At 45.8% G+C, this 21,702-nt stretch overlaps 1 protein-coding gene across 3 annotated transcripts; it reads right to left on the bottom strand.

The window, feature by feature from the left end:
* Positions 1–15,199: 15,199 nt before the first annotated feature.
* On the bottom strand, positions 15,200–17,319 carry LOC147957982 (GDSL esterase/lipase APG-like). 3 transcript variants are annotated; one of them, XM_087535806.1, is made up of 7 exons: positions 17,299–17,319; positions 16,868–17,108; positions 16,639–16,769; positions 16,062–16,289; positions 15,727–15,985; positions 15,549–15,551; positions 15,200–15,477 (listed from the first exon to the last, which is right to left on the bottom strand). In XM_087535806.1, the coding sequence occupies exons 1-7, from the start codon at positions 17,317–17,319 to the stop codon at positions 15,284–15,286; spliced, it is 1,077 nt and encodes a 358-aa protein (XP_087391932.1). In that variant the 3' UTR covers positions 15,200–15,283. The 3 variants fall into 3 exon arrangements, with proteins under 3 accessions (XP_087391932.1, XP_087391933.1, XP_087391934.1); XM_087535807.1 differs by lacking the exon at positions 17,299–17,319 and having other exon boundaries at positions 16,868–17,151; XM_087535808.1 differs by lacking the exons at positions 15,549–15,551; positions 17,299–17,319 and having other exon boundaries at positions 15,200–15,488; positions 16,868–17,151.
* Positions 17,320–21,702: the final 4,383 nt, after the last annotated feature.

Here is a 21,702-nt window from a genome sequence, read left to right as displayed (position 1 = left end):
GCCGGCATCTTCATCGCCGGCTTGACTGGTCACCTTGACTCGACCGAGAACCGTGCTCCATCTCTGATCGTCATGTTCGGATGGGGGCCTTCATCAACATCAACTTTGATCTCTATCATGATCGTAGAGGAATCATCCACGGAGCTCGAGGGCTCAACGTCAACATTGCCTTTGGGTGGCCGTGCTATTTTTCTGGACAGCAAACTTGTATCTGCCGTCACCGCCTCCTCGAGCGTCGGTTTGACGATTGCTTCGGTGGAATAGTGTGGAATTACGTCTACAACAGCCTTGAAAAATTTCGTTGAGTTCCAATGGAGGAATCTCCGACAATCTACGATATACCGGAGCCCTGTCAAATCTGGACGGGAATCTTGACGAGTTTAGGGCATGGTCTCTAGAGCCCAGCTCGAAGGTCCTTTGGAAGATCCAACAATTCATCTACTGCGGAATTCTCATATCTACCACCCCTCCAAATTTAAGCTCGATCCGACGGTTCAAACTCTAGGAACCTTCTAATGAGTGGACCAATTTTCGGATCTGTTTTCTGCGCGAATACGGATCCGACCCGAATTCATGTTTCTTTATGAACGTGATATTGGACAATCTTTTTAGAGGAATTCTTATCTAGGGTATTGTGTGTTGTTTTTAAACGCATGCCCGTAAAATTTTAAGCCTCCCCTGAGGTCATCTTCATCATCATGTTGGTGTCAAACCAGTCCGGCAATATTGCTCCAAGGCTGCCGACCTGCGCTAGACACGTCGTCGCTTTGTTGAGCCGAGCTCAACATCTTCGGATCATCATCTCGGCAAGCCGAACAAGAGTTCGGCATCGCGAAGGATAAATCATCGCCAACATCGCCGCCCCACGGATTACACGGAGTGGGCACACCGGCATCGCCGCACGATCACTTCATCATGCCGGCATTGACCACATCACAACCTGCATCGGCAGAGCCGCACTGTTGCTTCTTCAAGCTGGTGTCCGTCACGCTGACCTACTTCAACTCATCGGCTGACATCGAGGCTTCGACGTCTCGGCTGGACCGGGGGCTTCGCCATCTCTTCATCAACCTACTCCGAAGACTTTGGCGTCACTAGCCGACCAGCTCCGTCACGTTAGCTCGACCAAGGGCTTTGCCTCGGCGAGCCAACCTTTGCCAGCATCGCCATGCCGTCGCTTTGTCGCCCATCAGGCAATGGGTGTGCGGATCGAGTCCCAACTTTGGGAGTCACCTTTCTTCGGATTCCTACAACAAATCAACCAGGTGCTATTAATCCTAGTATTTTTTTGCCTGTTTGGGTTCATTTTTCCCAAGGAATTATTACTCTGATTTGTCCATCATATATACACAGGTCTATCAAATGGTGGCCGCATTGACAACGGTCGCATGGTGTTTCGGTCAGTTTCCGTACATAGTCCGGCGAACGCCGCATCCGAAACTCGGACCGACCTGTCAATCTAGGCTTTGCCACGCCTTTACCGCATCACGCCGACTCCCTGCATCGACATTGACTTCGGCGCCAGGCCATATTTCTTTTATTACTCACTTTGCATAAATTATTTATTATGCAAGGATTTTTTTTAAATTATTATTATTAATATTATTTCCAGGTTGCACTATTTTTTATGCACAGGAAAATGATCCGGGTTGGGCAGTATCGTCAACTCGGCGTACTGACATACCACGTCACCTCGGCAAGACGGGGGCCTTCGTCAACACTTCATTACCCCATGTCGGTGTCTTCGGCATCACTCTGCCGACCTGCATTGACCGTGCTATGTCACCACTTCGGAGTGCCGAGCTCTTTGCTCCGCCACCTCGGGACCGACTTGGGGGGTGGAACCTTGTTCCGCATCAAGCCGGACCACGTCATCAATACCGAACACATTAACCAGCTAAGTTTCCTTCATGCTCAAAGTTTTAAATTTTTAACTTGTGTTCGGTTCGACCAAGCATTATACTTTTTTGGAAAAAAGTTGCTTGTAAAAAATTTCCTTGTCAAAACTTTGTTTGTGACGCACAAATTCAAATACCTAGTTCACTTGGGGGCTTCCTTCATGAAGCCTTTCCTCTTACATATGATTATACTTGTACGGCTTCGTTCCTTGTTCGTGTATTACGCCACAATATGAACCATATTGACATAAGCTATTTGCAAGCTGGGTTGCCTCGCTCTTGTGTTTACCCCTACGTTCCCGATTGTTCGGCTAGAGAGTAAAGGGAGCACCTCTGCGATTGTCATGATCGGGTCATCCGAGCCGGACCTCAAACTGCGTGAAGCCGAAAGCTAGCGCTCTTATAGTTTTCAATGATGGTCGGCACACAACGGAACTCATGAGTACAAAAAATCTATTGCACAAGTCTCATAGTAACAATGAGCACCGAAGAAAGGTATCGGTGGGGGTACTATTTTCTTCGAAGATGCTTCTTACACTTCATCGGTAATATAGCATAAGTTCCCTGAGCGCGCTTTCTCTGTTACAGCCTTATGGCCTGATTGCCTGGTTATTGGAAACACCGTCGATATTCTCGACAGGTGGAGTACATAACACTTTTCGGTCCTTGACCGAAGAGGGAGAAGCCGACGGTCGGTTAAGACGCGTTTAATGTTCGGGTGAACACAGATATGATATAAGTTCTTAGGTACATAGAATCATTTTACATAAAATTATTTTACCCAAGTCACTTGGGGGCTCTTAAATTTATATGAGTCATTTTATAATAAGTGTTCTTCTTCTTAGTCGTTGCAAAGTTTTTATTTTTATTATTATTATTTATCATTCCTTTTTTCGACACAAGTATGTGGTCACTAGCTAAGGAGGCTAATTTCTCTCTCAAAACCGCTAGAGTTTAGTTTGCTAAACTGGCCTAATGAGAAGTACTCCGCCTTCGAGATAGGAGGTTGAAGCCGTAGGCTGACCCGCTTGAAGTCTTGAGATAAGATGTGTCACGTTAAAGCACAGCAGAAGCACTTTTTTTAATGTCCAATTTTCGGATTGGCACCGAACACTTGATCTAATTCGGACATTAAACTATTTTTGGCTTTTCAAGCCTGTGGCACTTTTAAACTATTTTTGCGTTTCCAGCATTAGTCTCGCAGTGCAACGCCGGACACCTTTAGGGATTCGACACAAACATTCTCGGATATTGCTATATATGCATCGGTTTCGAATTGTGTCTTCGGTCAATAGTTGGGTTGCCCGGCCCCTGTGCTTGCCTCCTACGTTCCGCTTTGTTCGGCTAGGTGTGCAAAGGGAGAACCACTGCGATTGTGCTTCCAGCTCGCATGGTCAAGCACCTCAGTGCAGAAAGCCGAAAACTGACTGTCACAATAGGCGTAAACTGGTCAGCGATCCGGTCACTATATTAAATGACGGGACGTTCATAACATTGGCCGAAGTGTTTACGGCTTGACCTCGGCTGTCGCCGAACACTAACCGGGGGCTCATAGCTAGCTTCCCTAGTATAAAGCTCCTATGACTAAGCGAAAGTATTAAAGCCCGCATATCTGATTGCCTTGTTTCCGCTAAACACAACCGCCTTCGGGCACCGAGACGTCAGCTAAGGGTTGTTTTGTTATTGCGGAAACACCCTGCGTAGTATATACCAAGGGGTAGAGGCCGATGATGGGCCACTTTCAACTGATAAACGGTTGCAAGGGAGTCAAAATAATAATGTAAAGTACTTGGATACATAGAATCATTACACATAATCTGTGATTTTACTCTGGATATCGATCCTTAATTCGGCCACCCGTGCCCACATTAAGGCTCGGGGGCTACTGGGCTTTGCGCTCATTATTTACAAATATTAAAGGGGCACATTGATCCCCTGATCTGGTGTTGCCACCCGACCAGTGTCTCGGGGGCTACTGCATTGCCTATTCAATGCAGAAAATTCAAAGGGCTCACTGTTTGGCTTGATCGAACTATGGGAAAGCGCGTCTTTGGACAGCAATAAGTACCATCTGGACCTATCTGGCATCAAGCTATATATCACAGCAACTTCTCACGGCCCTCTCTCAGGGGCCCGTTCGCTGATCACTATTATCTCTAATATATTACACTGCGTTTTTATTCCCATGTATGCTGCCGAGCTAGGAGTTGATCCTCAGGCCGATTTCGCGCATCGACCTGAGTTTCAGGGGCTACTGGGAACAGCGGTTTTATACTTGCCTTCAGGTGCATCTCGGGTTTTAGACTGATACACACCTTGAGGGCTACTGGATATACATCAGCAGAGAATAAACTGCACCAGTTAAAAATATTCACAAAAAATCAGCCCGCGGTCGAGGTGGTGCACCACCTTGGAAGCAGTCCGGCATAAAGCTCGGGCGCTAGCGGCTAGCTCCATAGAGGGCATTTCCGGCATTAAGCTCGGCTAAACTCCTTCAACTTTTTTGAACCAAGGTGATCTATGACACCTCGGATATAGTCCGGCGTTGGAGCTCGGATACAGTCCGACGTTGGAGCTTGGACACAGTCCGGCGTTGGTGCTCGGCTGCAAAAGATACCTCGAATACAGTCCGACGTTAGAGCTCGGACGCAAGAGGACACTGCCTCCCGGGAAAAACTTCAAACCCGAGGTGTAGCATAAAAATAACAAGGCATTGATAAAGGCCGGAAACTTAAAGGGGCTCCTCGGATAACCGACGTGTAAACTCTTCGGATGCACTTCAGCGATCCTCAAGATCGAAGATGAGAAGATTTGTTGAACCAGTTTTCAAGAATGACGACCGAATATTTGTTGAACCAGTTTCAAAGTATTATTTTACCCAAGTCTCTTGGGGGCTCTTAAATTTATATGAGCCATTTTATAATAAGTGTTCTTCTTCTTAGTCGTTGCAAAGATTTTATTTTTATTATTATTATTTATCATTCCTTTTTCGACGCAAGTATGTGGTCACTAGCTGAGGAGGCTAATTTCTCTCTCAAAACCGCTAGAGTTTAGTTTGCTAAACTGGCCTAATGAGAAGTACTCCGCCTTCGAGATAGGAGGTTGAAGCCGTAAGCTGACCCGCTTGAAGTCTTGAGATAGGATGTATCACGTTAAAGCACGGCAGAAGCACTTTTTTTAAAGTCCAATTTTCAGATTGGCACCGAACACTTGATCTAGTTCGGACATTAAACTATTAAATAAGTTTTTTGGCTTTTCAAGCCTGTGGCACTTTTAAACTATTTGTGCGTTTTCGGCATTAGTCTCGCAGTGCAACGCCGGACACCTTTAGGGATTCGACACAAATATTCTCGGATATTGCTATATATGCATCGGTTTCGAATTGTGTCTTCGGTCAATAGTTGGGTTGCCCGGCTCCTGTGCTTGCCTCCTACGTTCCGCTTTGTTCGGCTAGCTGTGCAAAGGGAGAACCACTGCGATTGTGCTTCCATCTCGCATGGTCAAGCACCTCAGTGGAGAAAGCCGAAAACTGACTGTCACAATAGGCGTAAACTGGTCAGCGATCCGATGACTATGTTAAATGACGGGCCGTTCATAACATTTGCCGAAGTGTTTACGGCTTGACCTCGACTGTCGCCGAACACTAACCGGGGGCTCATAGCTAGCTTCCCTAGTATAAAGCTCCCATGACTAAGCAAATGTTTTAAAGCCCGCATATCTGATTGCCTTGTTTCCGCTAAACACAACCGCCTTCGGGCACCGAGACGTCGGCTAAGGGTTGTTTTGTTATTGCGGAAACACCCTGCGTAGTATCTACCAAGGGGTAGAGGCCGATGATGGGCCACTTTCAACTGATAAATGGTCGCAAGGGAGTCAAAATAATGATGTAAAGTACTTGGATACATAGAATCATTACACATAATCTATGATTTTACTCTGGATACCGATCCTTAATTCGGCCACCCGTGCCCACATTAAGGATCGGGGGCTACTGGGCTTTGCGCTCATTATTTACAAATATTAAAGGGGCACATCGATCCCCTGATCTGGTGTTGCCACCCGACCAATGTCTCGGGGGCTACTGCATTGCCTATTCAATGCAGAAAATTCAAAGAGCTCACTGTTTGGCTTGATCGAACTATGGGAAAGCGCGTCTTCGGACAGCAATAAGTACCATCTGGACCTATCTGGCATCAAGTTATATATCACGGCGACTTCTCACGACCCTCGATCAGGGGCCCGTTTGCTAATCACTATTATCTCTATTATATTACACTGTGTTTTTATTCCCATGTATGCTGCCGAGCTAGGAGTTGATCCTCAGGCCGATTTTGCGCATCGACCTGAGTCTCAGGGGCTACTAGGAACAGCGGTTTTATACTTGCCTTCAGGTGCATCTCGGGTTTTAGACTGATACACACCTTGAGGGCTACTGGATATACATCGGCAGAGAATAAACTGCACCAGTTAAAAATATTCACAAAAAATCAGCCTGCGGTCGAGGTGGTGCACCACCTTGGAAGCAGTCCGGCATAAAGCTCGGGCGCTAGCGGCTAGCTCCATAGAGGGCATTTCCGGCATTAAGCTCGGCTAAACTCCTTCAACTTTTTTGAACCAAGGTGATCTATGACACCTCGGATACAGTCCGGCGTTGGAGCTCGGATACAGTCCGGCGTTGGAGCTTGGACACAGTCCGGCGTTGGTGCTCGGCTGCAAAAGATACCTCGAATACAGTCCGGCGTTAGAGCTCGGACGCAAGAGGACACTGCCTCCCGGGAACAACTTCAAACCCGAGGTGTAGCATAAAAATAACAAGGCATTGATAAAGGCCAAAAACTTAAAGGGGCTCCTCGGATACCCGACGTGTAAACTCTTCAGATGCACTTCGGCGATCCTCAAGATCGAAGATGAGAAGATTTGTTGAACCAGTTTTCAAGAACGACGACCGAAGATGAAGAACCATTCGGAAGAATCAAGGAGCGTTCCTAACTTGAAGACCGGTTCAGGGGGCTACTGACGGTGTCTTGGACTAGGGGGTACTCACCACGTCATCTCCTGATCTGTTAGATTGGGCCGAGCACCCCCATGGCCGTATACTCATGGGCCAGTCCGGACAGCTGCCGCATACAAGGAAGATTCCACAAGACTTGGTGATCAAGACAAGGACTCCTCCCCCACCGGCGTATTTGGCTAGGACTCATGTTATCCTAGACCTTTGGTGCATTATATAAACTAGGGTCAGGCTAGTCGATAGATATACAACAATCATACCATAGGCTAGCTTTTAGGGTTTAGCCTCTACGATCTCGTGGTAGATCAACTCTTGAAATACTCATATCATCATGATCAATCAAGCAGGAAGTAGGGTATTACCTCCATAGAGAGGGCCCGAACCTGGGTAAACATCGTGTCCCCTGTCTCCTGTTACCATCGATCCTAGACGCACAGTTCGGGACCCCCTACCCGAGATCCGCCAGTTTTGACACCGACACTCGGGCTCGCGGTCCCCATGGCGACGTCGAGGGGAGAGGGAAAGGTGGGTTGGAAGCTACAGGGAGGCGCTGACAAGCAGGGCCAGGGCGACCACGCGGGCGTACGGGCGCGTGGGTAAAGGGGTGGCCGGGTGAGAAAGAGGAGGCAGAGTACCTGGGCCGTCCTGAGAGGCCGAGGCCCAGGTGAGCGCTGCTGCTGCTGGGGTCTGGCCCAGGTAGTGGGCTGTTGCGCTGCTCATTTCCTTTTGCAATTTCTTCAGGCAGAAAAACAAATGGGAAAAGGCCAGGGACAAAGAAGAGGAGTTTGGTAAATATAAAAATATTCCCAAGCTCCTGGAATGTTGTAGTATTTGAAATAATTACCTTGGACAATTTTAGAGGTAAAAAATGGAGCAAGTTTGAATAAAATTCAAACTTGAGCATTTTTTAACCTGACCAAAACAATTCCAAATGAGGTGAAACTTGACAGAGGGGTTTAGGACAGGATGCAAGATTTATGAGGAAGTCTTGGACATTATTGGGGGTAGGGAAAATGGCACCTGCCAAATAAAATAAAGAGAAGGAGTTAGAGGTGATGCAAGAGGTGTTCACGCATGGGTCACACAATGCACATGATGAGGATGGATATGCAATATGACCCAAGCACACACAACACTTGGCAAGATCATGATGCAAACATAGATGACAAGTGCAATAATAAAAAGAAATGGCATAACAATGCAACAAATAAATAACACAAAGGCAAACAAAAGAAGCCAACCACAAAGGAAATATCATATCACATAGCCGGAAATGGCAAGGGTTGGAGTTACTATTATGGAAAGTTACATCCGGGGTGTTACAGCCACCGACTTGATTAAAACCTCATTACCAGCTGCCAAAAGGAGCTTCTCCTTCCAAGCTTTAATCTTTTATGTCACACGATCCCTAAGGTATTTAAATGACCCATTCTTTGAGTGTCCAACATCTGCATGCATGCCCAAATATCTATCACTTAGAGATTTGTTTTGCACATTCAGAGCAACCTTCATGGTTTCAAGTAAAGGTTGTGCAAATCCTCTACTAAAAAATATAGATGACTTCTGATTGTGCAGTCGCTATCCTGAAGCACTGCAATATGTATTAAACAGGTTTGACATGCTATTCACTCCCTCAACACTTGCCTTGAATAACAACAAGCCACCATCCGCAAGCAAAAGATGATAGCCAGAGCTATGGGGCCCACCTTAATACCGCCAAGGACTGACAGTTGAGAACTGGATTTTAAAAGGCATGAAAGGCCCTCTGCTGCAATCAAGAGAAGATAAGGGAAAATCGAGTCTCCCCTCTCCTCCGGCCGGTGATATGTGGCAGCCTCTCCAATGACATCACGGCCTTCTTTTGCGGCCACACCAACCAGAAGTTGCCATTTGCAAGCCGTCCGGACGCCGTGGTGGTTCTCTCCCGTCGGGCCGTTGCTGCATTGCCACCCATCCGTTGCTTTGCCACATGGATTTGACCTATTTCTGGTCGCGTCTCTTGCGCCTCGATGTGTGTTTGTAGTCCTGACATGTACTGCAATGTTCCTCGGTCGGACGCGACGGTGAGTTCCATTCCTTCATAACTATCTTGCAATTTCAATTATGTTATGCATGTCATGGATGTGCTTAAATTCTTGGATGCATGTAATTGTCTTGCTATGAGTCTTACAATTTCTCTATGTTCCATGTACCTATGAATATGTTAGAAATATTACTCGGTCATAGATATGTTAGAAAACATTCTTGGCGAGGTTGGTCTGCCTTGGTGTACATATTATGCATGTTATATGTGACAATATAGTGATGAATATTTCATAAAAAATAGTATCAATGCAACCAGCTCCCTCATTATAGGAGATAGAGTGGAATGTTTTTCAACATTATACTCAGTATATGCTTACTTTACTTTTCGATGTCTAAGTAAACTCAACAAGGTTTAAATAAAATATTTCAATTGCAGCTACCATATATTTTAGTTGCACAACACAAAAATGAAAGAAGAAAAGAGGAACTCTTAGGGGTAGTAGGCCCGAGATACTCTGGAATTCTCATTTCGGATATGGTTGTGTGCACAAGTGTCATTATCATGCGAGGTAAATAGTTTCTTAGGATCTGAATCAAGCCTTGGAAGATTCTGCTCTCTCCAGACATACAACAAAAATCAATTTGCTGCTTCTTGGAGAAGCCGAGAATCCTTGAGCGGAGTGTATCGAAACTTAGGTATAAAATTCATAAATGCATGTGCAATAAATGAACCAATAAATATTTTATGTTAGTTGTCTTGACAAATTTTGTTGTGTGTAGACTTACATTTTAGTGGCACTGCAGAAAACAAGATGACCAAGGGGTTTATGAACTAGGATAGAGATCGGTGAGAAAATATACGTTGTGTCTCTAGTTTGTTAAGAGGCTCAACTGTGAAGTGTGTAGCTCTGGGTAGTACTATCGAATTGTTGGGTGTGAACTGTGTAAATATACATGTGAATTGTGTTACGGAAAGCATTGTTCAAATGAATGATTATGTCTGTGTATTGTGTTCCTATCTTTCTGTCAATGTTGTTTGCATCACTGGTAAACATATGTAAATAAAGCGTAGACATGCAAGGTGAACGGAATCATTACCACTGAGTACTGACCGGCTAGAAGTATAACTAATACCACATCACTGGCTGACCAGGTGCCTGGTGTCATGAGCAAATCCTCACTGACCCTGAGGGACTACCAGCCAGAAACTAGTCAGCGATGATGCATTTTGGCCAGACAGTGTTGTTTTTGTACCTGTAGTAATGAATAACACTAAAAAATAAAGTAAATCTATATCTATACCTAATATTAAAGGGAGGAGTCTTTCATAGTTCTCCATAAGTCGCCCTTTTCTATCCGTTGATATTATGTTAATTATAAAGATTGACGAGTGGGATTTAAACATAGATCTATGTTTTTTCTTATCTACTACGAAAGAGAAGACACAAGAAGACACAGAACAAGGTATGCATTTCGGGCTTGATGAAAAAAAGGGAAAAACGAACTCTGCACATCACGCTTGATGAAAAAAAAGGAAAACAATCCCATATATATCAGATCAACTTCCTAGCCTAGACGTACATGTCCCACAACCGCCGACGCATCAACCCCTGACTCCTTTTTCTTTGGAACACCCACCCCTGATTCTTGCTGCCGCACGGGATGAAAATAAAATCACGATCTCTTCCCCTTGCAGCCGCCGTCCCCTCTGCACTTTCTCCGACACCGGCGTGCACTGGCGCTGCGGCCCTTCTCCATGCCATGAGCTTCGACGAGGTCGGGGTTGAAGCTGGATTTCTCCTCCCCTTCCTTCCATGAACATGGCTGGATGGGATCCTTCCGGACATCATCTTCCTCCTCTTCCTCTTCAATTCACTCCCTCAAGATCGCGGCCAGATCCTCCTCCCCTACCACCCTTCCCATGGCTCAGGTTCCACTGGACATGGCCGAGGCCCTCTCCGGCACCAGATGCGTTCCTGTCGTGGTGGTGCGGCTGACAGTAAGCATGGACTTCGACCAAGGTTCCTCCGCGAGCACGACAAACACAATGGCTGGCAGGTGGACACGGTCTGGGCTGGGCCAGTTGTTCACTGAGTCGCCGTTTGCACCAGCCACCAGTGGACCAGACCGGACCGAGGTGCCCATACTGGCGAGGCAAAATTTCGGTTAGGACAGAGGGACCGACCTGCACGGGGTAGTAGGAGACAACGCCATGCTCACCGTGTGCAGCGTGCGTGCATGTGCCGTGCCCGGGGCGCTCGGGTCGCCGTGTGCACCGTGTGTGCGTATGCGCCGCCGCACACCGTTGTTGTCATGAGTGTTCAGCGTGGAGACTACATCCTGTGAGCCCCAATTGAAACTCACGCGAGGTCTGTGAGCCCTAACTCAAACTCAAGCGAGATAGAAGGTTGGTTTAACATCGCTAGAGGAAATCTGCCAGAAGCTCCAACACCGACGTGCAAAGCTAGCCTGAAGCAGGCAAGCACACTGCTTAATTGATGAACAATGCCTTAGCACATGCATGCCTAACTTACGAAACTGAATTTTGACAGCTTGTCAGACGAAACTGAATTTTCATGGAAGTTTGACAGGAGCTGTTAACTTACGTTGCTGGGTCATCCACATGGTGTCGTCCTCGGTGTCGGCTTTTATCGCGAGCGTAAGGGCGAAGTTTGAGAGTTTGGCATGGAAGAAAACATCGAGGAGGAGTTGCTGCTATTGAGATTCTTGTGCACCTAGGGAGAGTCAGTGTAATTGTGCAGGTAGTTAAGCCTGCCTTCCACGTCCAGCTCGACCTGCACGCATTGGCTCCACCTGAGCACCTCGATGCCGTGGACATGCAGCTATTTGCTGAGCGCCCCGTTGTCGGGGAACTAGAACACCACTCGAGGTTCAACTCGACGGCAGCGCCCACTTAGCTGGGCACGCCGTTCACGGCTGTCCTCTTCTTGATTGGTGGGTACACGGCCAACTCAATTCAGTTCATGCCACGTTGGATGGTCAAGTCCATGAGCTGTCCAAGTACAACGCCGTGGACATGGACAGTGACCGGAAGGTGTCGTGGTTCTCGCGCGTTAGAGTGGGTCTCTGCCTTGACAAGGAGCAGCATCCCGAGCTCGCGCCGGGGGGCACCTCTCCATGGTTGGAGGAGGAGAAAGCGGGCAACGGCACCGGTGGCAGTTCTCGATCCGCTCAGTCGGACCGAGCAAATCCAGACCGGACCAGTGGTGCTTTCAGGCCATATATGCCAGCGGGCTGGGACCATTTGGCCCGGTCCTTAGCGGGCTGAAAAGCCCGCTAGGTATCTCCACCCTGAGCTGGCACTACCATGTCCAACTACCACAGGTGAGTCCATGTTTTTGCTATTCGTTACTTGCATTTCTTACTTACGAGATCTGAATTTTTTAAATGTTGTTAGAAGTATTGTTGAGATGTGCAGCATTAAATTTTGGATTCTCCATTGAGGAAGCACACATGTGAGCTTTGCCGTTAGAACTTATACTCACTTTAAGGTGTTCAAATTCATGTCTAATAATTTGGTACCTATTGTGTGCTTCTGAACATTTTCCATTTCTTTTATTCCTAAATTCTCAACTGCAAAACTTGGGTTTCGACCTTCCATATAGAATTGTTAAAGCAAACCCTGGAGTTCTACCGTCATGAGCTACTGGAGGATTCTGGTCTTTGGTTACCACTAGAATTCTCACACACTGAGCATGTTGAAAAAACTGAGAATGAAACAGAAGGTTGCTTCTCTACCATTCTCTTTGTTAATTATGTTTTATGAAGCTCAACACCTCTTTGTGTTAAGTCTGACATGTTAGGTTCATAATTACGGAATATCTTTTGAATTGCTCAAAGAGATCGAGTATAAAACAAGTTGGTGCAGAAGAAGAGATAAAGCTGGTCGACCTTTGCATCCACAATGCAATACTAAGCTACATGCCAATTATAGTGGTGCTGCTGCATAGTTGGGCTTAACGCAAGAATTTGCTGCTGTTTGTTGTCAAGCATGTCTAAACCAGGCTAAGAATGCCAAGTCAAGTGAATGAAATGCGGTATATTGTTATTATTGTCCGTCAGAATTCCATTGTTATTAACCAGATAAATATGAGCTTAAACATTAGGACTATTGCTTAAAACGGGTAAGTCTGCTTTTCTTGCAAGTCTATCTAATCATATTAAAGCTATTGACCTAACCTTATTTTGTTTGGATTGATGTGTGAATTATCTGTCTCTCCCCATCTCATGGATTTGCTCCTGATTTTATAATGCATTTTGTATATTTGAATAAGACAATTTATTGTTTAATTAGGAGTAGTTTATTTGTAGAATGAGGAGAGAAAATGGTTTTATGAATGGTCGCAAGTGATTTTTAGTAGCAGCAACATGACATAGGTCGTACGTGTACATGTGTCCTTACTGCATGGGAATGAGGAGAAAAACCAGTGATTATGAATGATCATTACTGATTTGAATAGTACAAACAAAATACGGGTTATGCTTGTACGTGTTACCATTCTACATGTAATGCAAATGCAATGTCCTAATAGTTTGAACAACAACAGAGTTGATGGGTTATATGTTTAAATCATCTCTGCTCCTGCAACACTAAGTATTCAAATGCAATTTAATTTATGTCTAGCCAAATTCCCTCTATTATTGTGTTGAACTTTTTAGGGAAGGCAACTAAGCAGCTCGTGGCAGCAATGTCGTGTGCCGGCGCTCCCTCGACTCGCAACCAACGTCACCGGTGGTGCTGCTGTTGTGCAAGATTGTTGTGGGGTCCAGTGCACCGGCGCTGAGCATGGTCGATTTCCAGAACGAAGGCGGAGGTGTTAGAGCTTGGTGTATATGCGTGATGTTTTTTTTCTCTCCCGTTGCAACGCACGGGCATGTTTGCTAGTCAATAAATAAAATACCAAGAAAATGCTATACGTAGCCACATATTCCTATTTTTTTGAGCAAACAGATTCCTAGCGTGAGCTGCCTGAACCAACTGTGCAATAGTAGTCATGAAAATGTGCAATAGTAGTCATGAAAATGAGCAAGTAGTTTACAAATATGTTGGAACCAATGAAAAAATAGAAACCTTTTATGGAAATTTTACTTTAAGGACATTACTATGAATTATTGAGGGCAACACAAACGATAGAAAAAAAAAACAAAGAGTTCGCACAAAAAATAGCCAAATATATAATTGAAAATTATGTTGACAAAAAGAGAACAAATATGGGAAACTATGTTCTAATAAAGTCCCGTTTCCTTAGCTATAACAAAAGGAACAAAAAGAAAGGAAATAAGATAAAACAAACTAATACTCTATACAGTTAAGAATCCATAATTTCATGGAATCATTACATTGTCTGGTTGGATAGTACACCATGGTGTAGCCCAGCAGCATCGATAAGGCTCGCCATAGTGGGAGTAATTTAGCTAGTAACATAACGTAGCCCCAAGCCAAGTTTGTTTACGTGGTACATAGTTAATGAGGAGAGACGTGTTTGTGATAATACAATATGTGATCGTAGCTTAACACATCCAAAGTCAAAATGAATCAAAATGGAGATTTGTATGACACCACACATATGTTACTATTCACTATAAAAAAATAACATAAAATATTAACATATGCATTTTACTAGTAAGTTACTTCCCACTATCACCATACTAACTATTCAGTAGTACACATTACACCGATTGTGAATTACACAAATTATCGTTGCCGCTGATGAGCTGGATTAATCAAATGAGAATTAGCAATTCCGGGAATAGGGTTTTCTGCCTGGTTCTTAGCACCAATAACTATTTAGTACTAGTACATGCTCCAAATAATGTTTTCGCGGTGATGCCTGTTCTGCGGTTGGCAACACAGCAAGGGCCGCCGTCGTGCTTTTTTGGAATTGGCAAGTTGGAGGCCCACCTTTCTCTTCCCCATCATGATGGCCGTGCAGATGGATGCAGGGACCCATGTTTTTGCAATTTTTTCTGAACTTGCGTTGTTTCCCAGTAATTTCCCTTGCTTTGGTTTCTCTCTTCCACAGAAAATGTGTGGTGTAACTTGTTGGTGATATGAATGGACAAGGGGCACTTTTCCTTCAAAAAAATGGGTTCTTAGCACCAATAACTTTCGAGCTATTTTACACAAACCTTTTTTTGTCTGATAGGGTCTGTATATAGCTGACATGTAGGACACACTTAAAATCAAGCATATAAATAGTGTTTTCGGCATGAACACACCAGTACTTTCAGTGAAGGGGTGAACTATCTAAGGGGTAAGCAGTATTAGGTATAGGGCAGTGCCTCTGTCCTTTACCCCTCACAGCATGGCTACTCCCAACGGTATGATTTACATAACAAGAAGGTTGATGCCATCGACGAGGGAATCAGCGATCACATTGTTTGCTGCTTCTGTGGGGTGGACAGAATCCCAGAACACGTATGCTGTTGCGTTTGGACAAGTCCCGATCGATATAGGATTGCAGAGAAATACCGTAGCCTCCACCGTTCCTGTCCCACAGCATCCTTGCCTCGAGTCCTCGACTCAGTGAACCCTGGTGCCAAAATCCACACATAGCTGATCAGCTGGATCAAACGCCTTGAAATACTACTACGCCCTCCGTTTGTAAATAGAAGTTTTTTTTTAGTGATTTCAATTGGGACTATATAAGGATGTATATAGAGTTATAGACATATTTTAGAGTGTATACTGATTCATTTTGCTCTGTATGTAGTTCATATTGGAATCTCTAGAAAGACTTATATTTAAGAATGGAGGGAGTATAATCTTACCTTGTGAGCCAGGAGAGGTCACGAGGCTGTACAGAGGTGTATACAAATCGAGAACTGCAATCTTGAGATCGTGGTACCGCTTTGACAGCAAGTCGACAGATGTGCTTAACTTTCTGTTGAACCTCATGGCATCATTGTTGAGCCTAGTTACGCACGTGTCATTGCCCCCATGGCCAAACACCGTGATTGCTAAGGGAGCACAACCAAAACTTGGCAAAGAGAAAACACCGATGCGCCGAGCACCCATGCCGTAAAGTACCTACAGTTAGTTCTAGGTTTGAGAATCTCATGATCATAATCACATGGCAAAGAATTGCATCTTTCATGCTGCTCACCGCCACCGTGTTGTTCAAGATGCCGATAAGGAGGTCAGAGAACTGATCCTGGGATTTATAAATGAAAGGGTTGACGTAGTAGTTGAAGAGATAATCATTTGAACCAGCACTGATGATATAAAGTGAGTCTGAGATGATAGACTGAGCCTGGTTGCTCCCAACTTGCACTACCAGCTTATGTCGGTACTCTTTGAAATGCTCTAATTGTTGGGACAAAGGGACAACGTTCTGCATTACACAATTTGTCCAACTTAGACATCATTTTACGCTCAATGAAAGTGGAAAAAAAATATTATTATCTTACAAAGGTGATCCATCCTTGTGTGACGGATGAGTTAAGAACTATAGAGAATCAATAATTTCTAAAGGGAAAGTTAAGAGCAGCTGTAATATTAATGCATATGAAATTATTGTGTGGCTAGCTCTCGTTTAGATGAGAGTTAACTAAGTCTCATCTAAAAAGAAAAAAATTCCTCATGAATTTCAACGTATAAAATCAAATGCCATAGAAGTTGCATGAGACTTTGTTAATTCTCATTTAGATGAGAATTAACAGATCCGTGATATATATACTTACATACATATGTGCCGTTTGGTCGTAATAGCCCGATTGGGCAGATGCAAAGTTAGCTCCACTAAGAAGATTCTCCCCCGATGCCTCCGGGATGAGATATGCTACTGGGGAGCCAGTAAACCCCAGCGCTTCACCTGAAACCAATCACAAAAATCGTAACACAAGATCAAGAGTTGAACGCTTGACGGATGCGCATATTTAACAAGATCGATCGAGTAGGACTGCGACCAACCTATGAAATTGCTGAGCACCTTGCCGTTGCAAAATCTCCCTGTGGCGATATGGTCTTGAAAGTCCCTACCGTATGGAGGAAAATTTGCCTTGGCGGCAGTCTGGGTGTAGTCGTTGTTGCCTATGTCAACCAACGAGTCACCGAACAGCATGACCGCCGGCACCAGTGGCCGGGCTTCCCCGGGGTGTTTCCATGGTCCGGCCACAAAGAACACAACCAAGAGCAGCAAGCACCTCATTTTTTGATAAAGGGCATTTTTATTGATTCAAAATGTAGCATCAAGCGGATACAAAACATAATGAGCATCACCCGGCCTCTGTATAATTAAGATGCACATAGCCAAACAAAAACAAATTGAAAGAATATAAAAAAGACGACATATCAGCAATAGTAGGATCATATAGGACCGACAGGCAGCAAGCACCTCATAGCATAGGGACTTGCCTAACCATCAGCTGAGTTGTCTGAGAATGGATTTCAGGAAATCCACTGCGACTTCTTGGAAAACCAGCTTTTGTGTCGCCCATTGTTACCAGTCTTTCTAGCTCTCCCGGTCATTATCTTGACACAAACAGGAATAGGAGAGCTGGCAAACATAGACAGGTGCGGGCAGTGGTTAATGGGGTCTTTCTTTATGAAGCTGTTTGTTTGTCCGAATTAAGAAAGCTGTATGTGCTGACAACTTATCAAGTACTCCTACTTGCGATCTTCTGCCTAATCAAGTGACAATTCAATCAGCTAGAGACTACTTACTCTCCGCGCCTATGCATGCATTCTCTTGCGTGATTAACTACAATTATTTCCTCATTTCTGCAAAATAAAAATAAAAATCCAGTAATTCTTTCACCGACAGTGGCATCTCTTTGTTGTTTTCAAGCAGCCCGTAAGGCCGTAACTGAGAACAACCAAACATGGAGGTGGCTGAACACTTGAACTATTCATCGATCAATAGGAGGCGTACGTCTACCTAACTGTGGATAACTTTTGTACGAAGAAAGGACTGGCCCTGCTGGAGTGCACGCTAGGCAGCTTTCATGACAAATAGTAGATGACTCCTCTACGTAGGCGTGTGAGAGCGGTACTTTATTGGGAAACGATTGGACGCGGTGCGCCGGCGAAATTTGGGCCGGTCGCGTCCCGCACGCTTCGCCCCAGCCATCCACCAGGCGACACGTAGACACAGGGCCATCAAACGCTATCCTCTCTGCTCTCTTTAACCTCGCGCGGATCTCGCCCCACAACGCATGCATCTCTAGCCTCCCTCCTTGCAGCACGTGAGCAGCTCGCCGTCGGCCATGGATGTAGCTTGGAAGATTGAAGTTCCCGCTGGCCATGGTTGCAGCCCCGCTCGTGTTCCCACCTCCCCCTTCTTCCTTGTCCCTCACTTCCTTTCTCATCCTCCTCTTTTTTCCTCTTTTTTTTGCTGCAACCGGCGGCAGGCCAAACGTCGTGGAGGGGACCGAGGTGCCCCATGCTACGACCATGGCGACCGGAGGGAGCTGCAACAGCGGCATCGGGGACAGTTGCGAACAATGTTTTCCCATGCTACAACCGTGGAGGCAAAAAGCTATATCCAGTAGATAAAAAAGCTTCAACCAAACAATGGAACAGAGGAACAGTAGATGATAGGCGCGGTGACCGTCGCCAGTCCAGGAGTTGCAACCAGTGGCAAAATTTGCTGGAACTAGCAGCAAAAAAAGCTACAACCGCCTGCAAAATAAGCTACTACCGGCAACTGAAAAGTCTTACTTTGCTAGAATGCACCACCGGCGTCACAGTTTTGCTACCACCGTGTCGCCGTTTTGTTACAACCTGAGTTTCTTTTTGCTACAACCGGCGGCCGGCGATGCTAGATCTGGCAATGCGACAAACTACAAGCGGCAGACAGGGAATGTTACAACCACATCCTTTTTTTTTGCTACAACCACATCCTGTTTTTGCTACCACCGGCGACTTTTTTGCTACATGCGTGACAGACGACGAGCGCCGATGCTTCAACCTGACATGGAAAAAAGCTTTAACTCACTAAGGAGAAGTTACAACCGGTGGCGGAAAAAGCTTCAACAGGCATAGTGGAAAAAGCTTCAACTCCCATGAAAAAGCTTCACCCGTGGAAAAATGCTTCAACCGGCGTAACAAAAGGTTCAATCAGAGGCTAAAAAAGCTTCAACCGGGGACGAGTCTGTGGGCGCATGAGCGGCGACGAAGAGGGAGAGGGCGGGGGTGCTGCGACAGCGAGGGAGAGGTGCTTCCTATTCACGTCGGAGCACACGCACGAGATGGCTAGGGCAGGGACACATCGCGCGCGAATGGATCTGAAGCGTGGGGAGGGAGGAAGAAGATGATATGACGGGGGGGGGGGGGGGGGGGTCGGACGGCTCCTGCCTGCCAGATCGCACGGCTGCAGGCTGACCGGCCCAAATTTGGGCCGGTGCGCCGGCGCGTATCACTGCCCTACTTTACTTTATAAATGAAAGGGTGTTTTCTATTGACTAATAATGTAGGGGATATATACAAAAGCAATGAGCTGCATGAGCATGTTTAAGATATACTCCCTCCGTCCGGTGAAGAGTGTACGTCTAGAAATTTTAGGACAAATTATGAGTTTGAGTAAAAAAAATGCACTAAAAATGTGCAAGCCATCATCTCGCTCCTATTTAATTACCCAACCCCCAATGAGTCAAGTGCATGTAGAAATTAAGAAAATCATGTATAGATTGATATTGGTCTTGATTACCGTGTGAGAGAAAAATATTTTTTCCCACTTTAAAATGCATTGGAAATAGAAGTACATATTTTTGTAGACAAATTTTAAAGCTAGATGTATACTCTTCACCGGACGAAGAGAGTACACAATTAATACAAGCGCGCGCACACACACAAACGAATATGGCGGAGAGAGTAAAATTATACACGACCGAAACTATATCTAGTCTAGGCAGATGAAAAATAAAAATAAAAAGGGAGAAAAAAGCTACGATGCCACGCTGAACAGTTGTAGACCCGACCAAAGATGATGCAAGCGCATATGATTCGGTTCGTGGCAGGACCATGCAAACAAAACATGCACACACCATGCAGGTAGCTCAGCAGCCAAGAGCCGTCCACGGAGCCAAGAACATCCGTTGATGCACGTGTGACATAGATCATGGTTCAGAAGTGGCGAGAGAAGAAGGTACGGCCAAATTCAAAAAGTCACTTGGGAACCCGGGTGTATTGGAGCCCTATGCTTTGAACTGTGCCAAAATGCTTTTTTGAAGTTTCAAAAAAATCTGAGAACAAATCTACATGTTTATATGAATGTATATTACACATGTGTAAACTTTGATGCTGAAATAAGTAACCATGTGAGTTACACAAAAATGACAAAATCATAATTTTAGAAAGATGAACAGTGCATGCATTATTCCTTATTTGGAAATCACCATTTTGTTATTTTTATATAGGTCGCATATTTACTTATTTCATCACCAAACTTTACACATGTGTAATATACATCCATATGATTAAATAGAAATTTTTTCAGAATTTTTTGAAACCTTAAATATGATTTTTAAAGTATTTAAAATAAAGTCCTTCAATACACCCGGGTTCCAAAAATCCATTCTCCGGCCAAATTCCCATATTGAAGATGCTCTGGGAATCTCCCACCACAGACGCAAGTGTATGTTGGTGGTAAATCTGGGCATGGCCACTCGCACGCAAATAATACAACACGCACTATCGCTGCACTATCGTATCCACATCAGCCGTCCCAACTATGTCAAGCATCCATGGCCCGGTCATCCGTAAACATATACATGATCTTTTGTGAGTTATTTATCCAAAATCATCACATTTGAGGCTAGGGTAACAATTTGGTATCACATTCTAGTTAGGGCAAAAAAAACATCAGAAATGTGCCTAATGTGTAATGTGGAGCACTGATTGTCTTATTTACCCGCGAAAACAGCGAAACCGACAAGCTGGCCTCACCTGTCAGGCTAACGTGGCCTGCCTATGTGTACAGTTCGCTGATGTGGCCCAAAACCTCACCTGTCGGATGCATCTCTTCTTCCCTTCTCTCTCACTCCTGTCAAAAAAAAAAAAAAAACTAACCATAGCCATATCCCGCGCCGCCGCCGGAGTCCAACTCCGGCGAGCCACCCCACCACCGATATGGCGCCCAGCCGCTACAGCCACCTACCATCCGGCTGGCGACCGACCAGGGCCCGGCCAGTGGCTAGCGGCGCGACCAGCAGCCGGCGGCCGACGGGGATGTGACCAGGGGCTGGCGGCGCGAGCAACGGCTGTTGGCCGACCGGCGACGCGACCAGCGGCTGGTGGCCCACAGGCGACGCGACCAGTGGCTAGCGGCGGAAGAAGCATCGGGCCGTGCCCCGAGTCGTCTCCTGTGCAGCATCCTTCTCGGGCTAATGAATGTGAATGCAGCGTCGGGCCCCGTGGGCGTCCCAGTGGAGCACGCACGGGCGGCAATGGAGCTGCTGTACAGCTTTCGGCGGCACCCGGCGGCGTGCAGGGAGGCTCTGGCCGCGCTTGTGCTGGCGGGCGCCATGGAGCGCATCTCCGGCCGCGGCCGCGAGTCCGCCATCGGCGTCCTCTGCGCCCGAGCCCACCGTCGCCTTGACAGCCATAGAAGACCACCATGGGCGCGCCCAAGCCTCTCCTTGCCACGGCTGCATCAGCCGGCTCCCCGGTGTGCCGTCGCGCGGTCTCGCCTGGTCGTGGTACCAACGAGAACACGCCCATAGCCTGCTCGTTGAAATTCCCATGAGATAATGGAGACAGAAAAAAAATGAAAAAAGATAAAGACTTGAGTCATTGACATGTGGGAC

Source organism: Triticum urartu, chromosome 7A, assembly GCF_056163025.1.
Source record: "Triticum urartu cultivar PI428250 chromosome 7A, HENAU_Tu73, whole genome shotgun sequence".
Taxonomy (NCBI): domain Eukaryota; kingdom Viridiplantae; phylum Streptophyta; class Magnoliopsida; order Poales; family Poaceae; genus Triticum; species Triticum urartu.
Note: the sequence above shows the minus strand (reverse complement) of the source record. Positions and strands in the feature narration are given on the sequence as shown.

Coding starts and splice junctions, on each gene's coding strand:
- LOC147957982 (XM_087535806.1), bottom strand. CDS start 17,319: ATGGTTAGGCAAGTCCCTATG. Junction 17,109..17,298: donor TGGTTAGGCAAGTCCCTATG/CTATGAGGTGCT, acceptor GCCCTTTATCAA/AAAATGAGGTGCTTGCTGCT. Junction 16,770..16,867: donor GGTGCTCAGCAATTTCATAG/GTTGGTCGCAGT, acceptor GATTGGTTTCAG/GTGAAGCGCTGGGGTTTACT.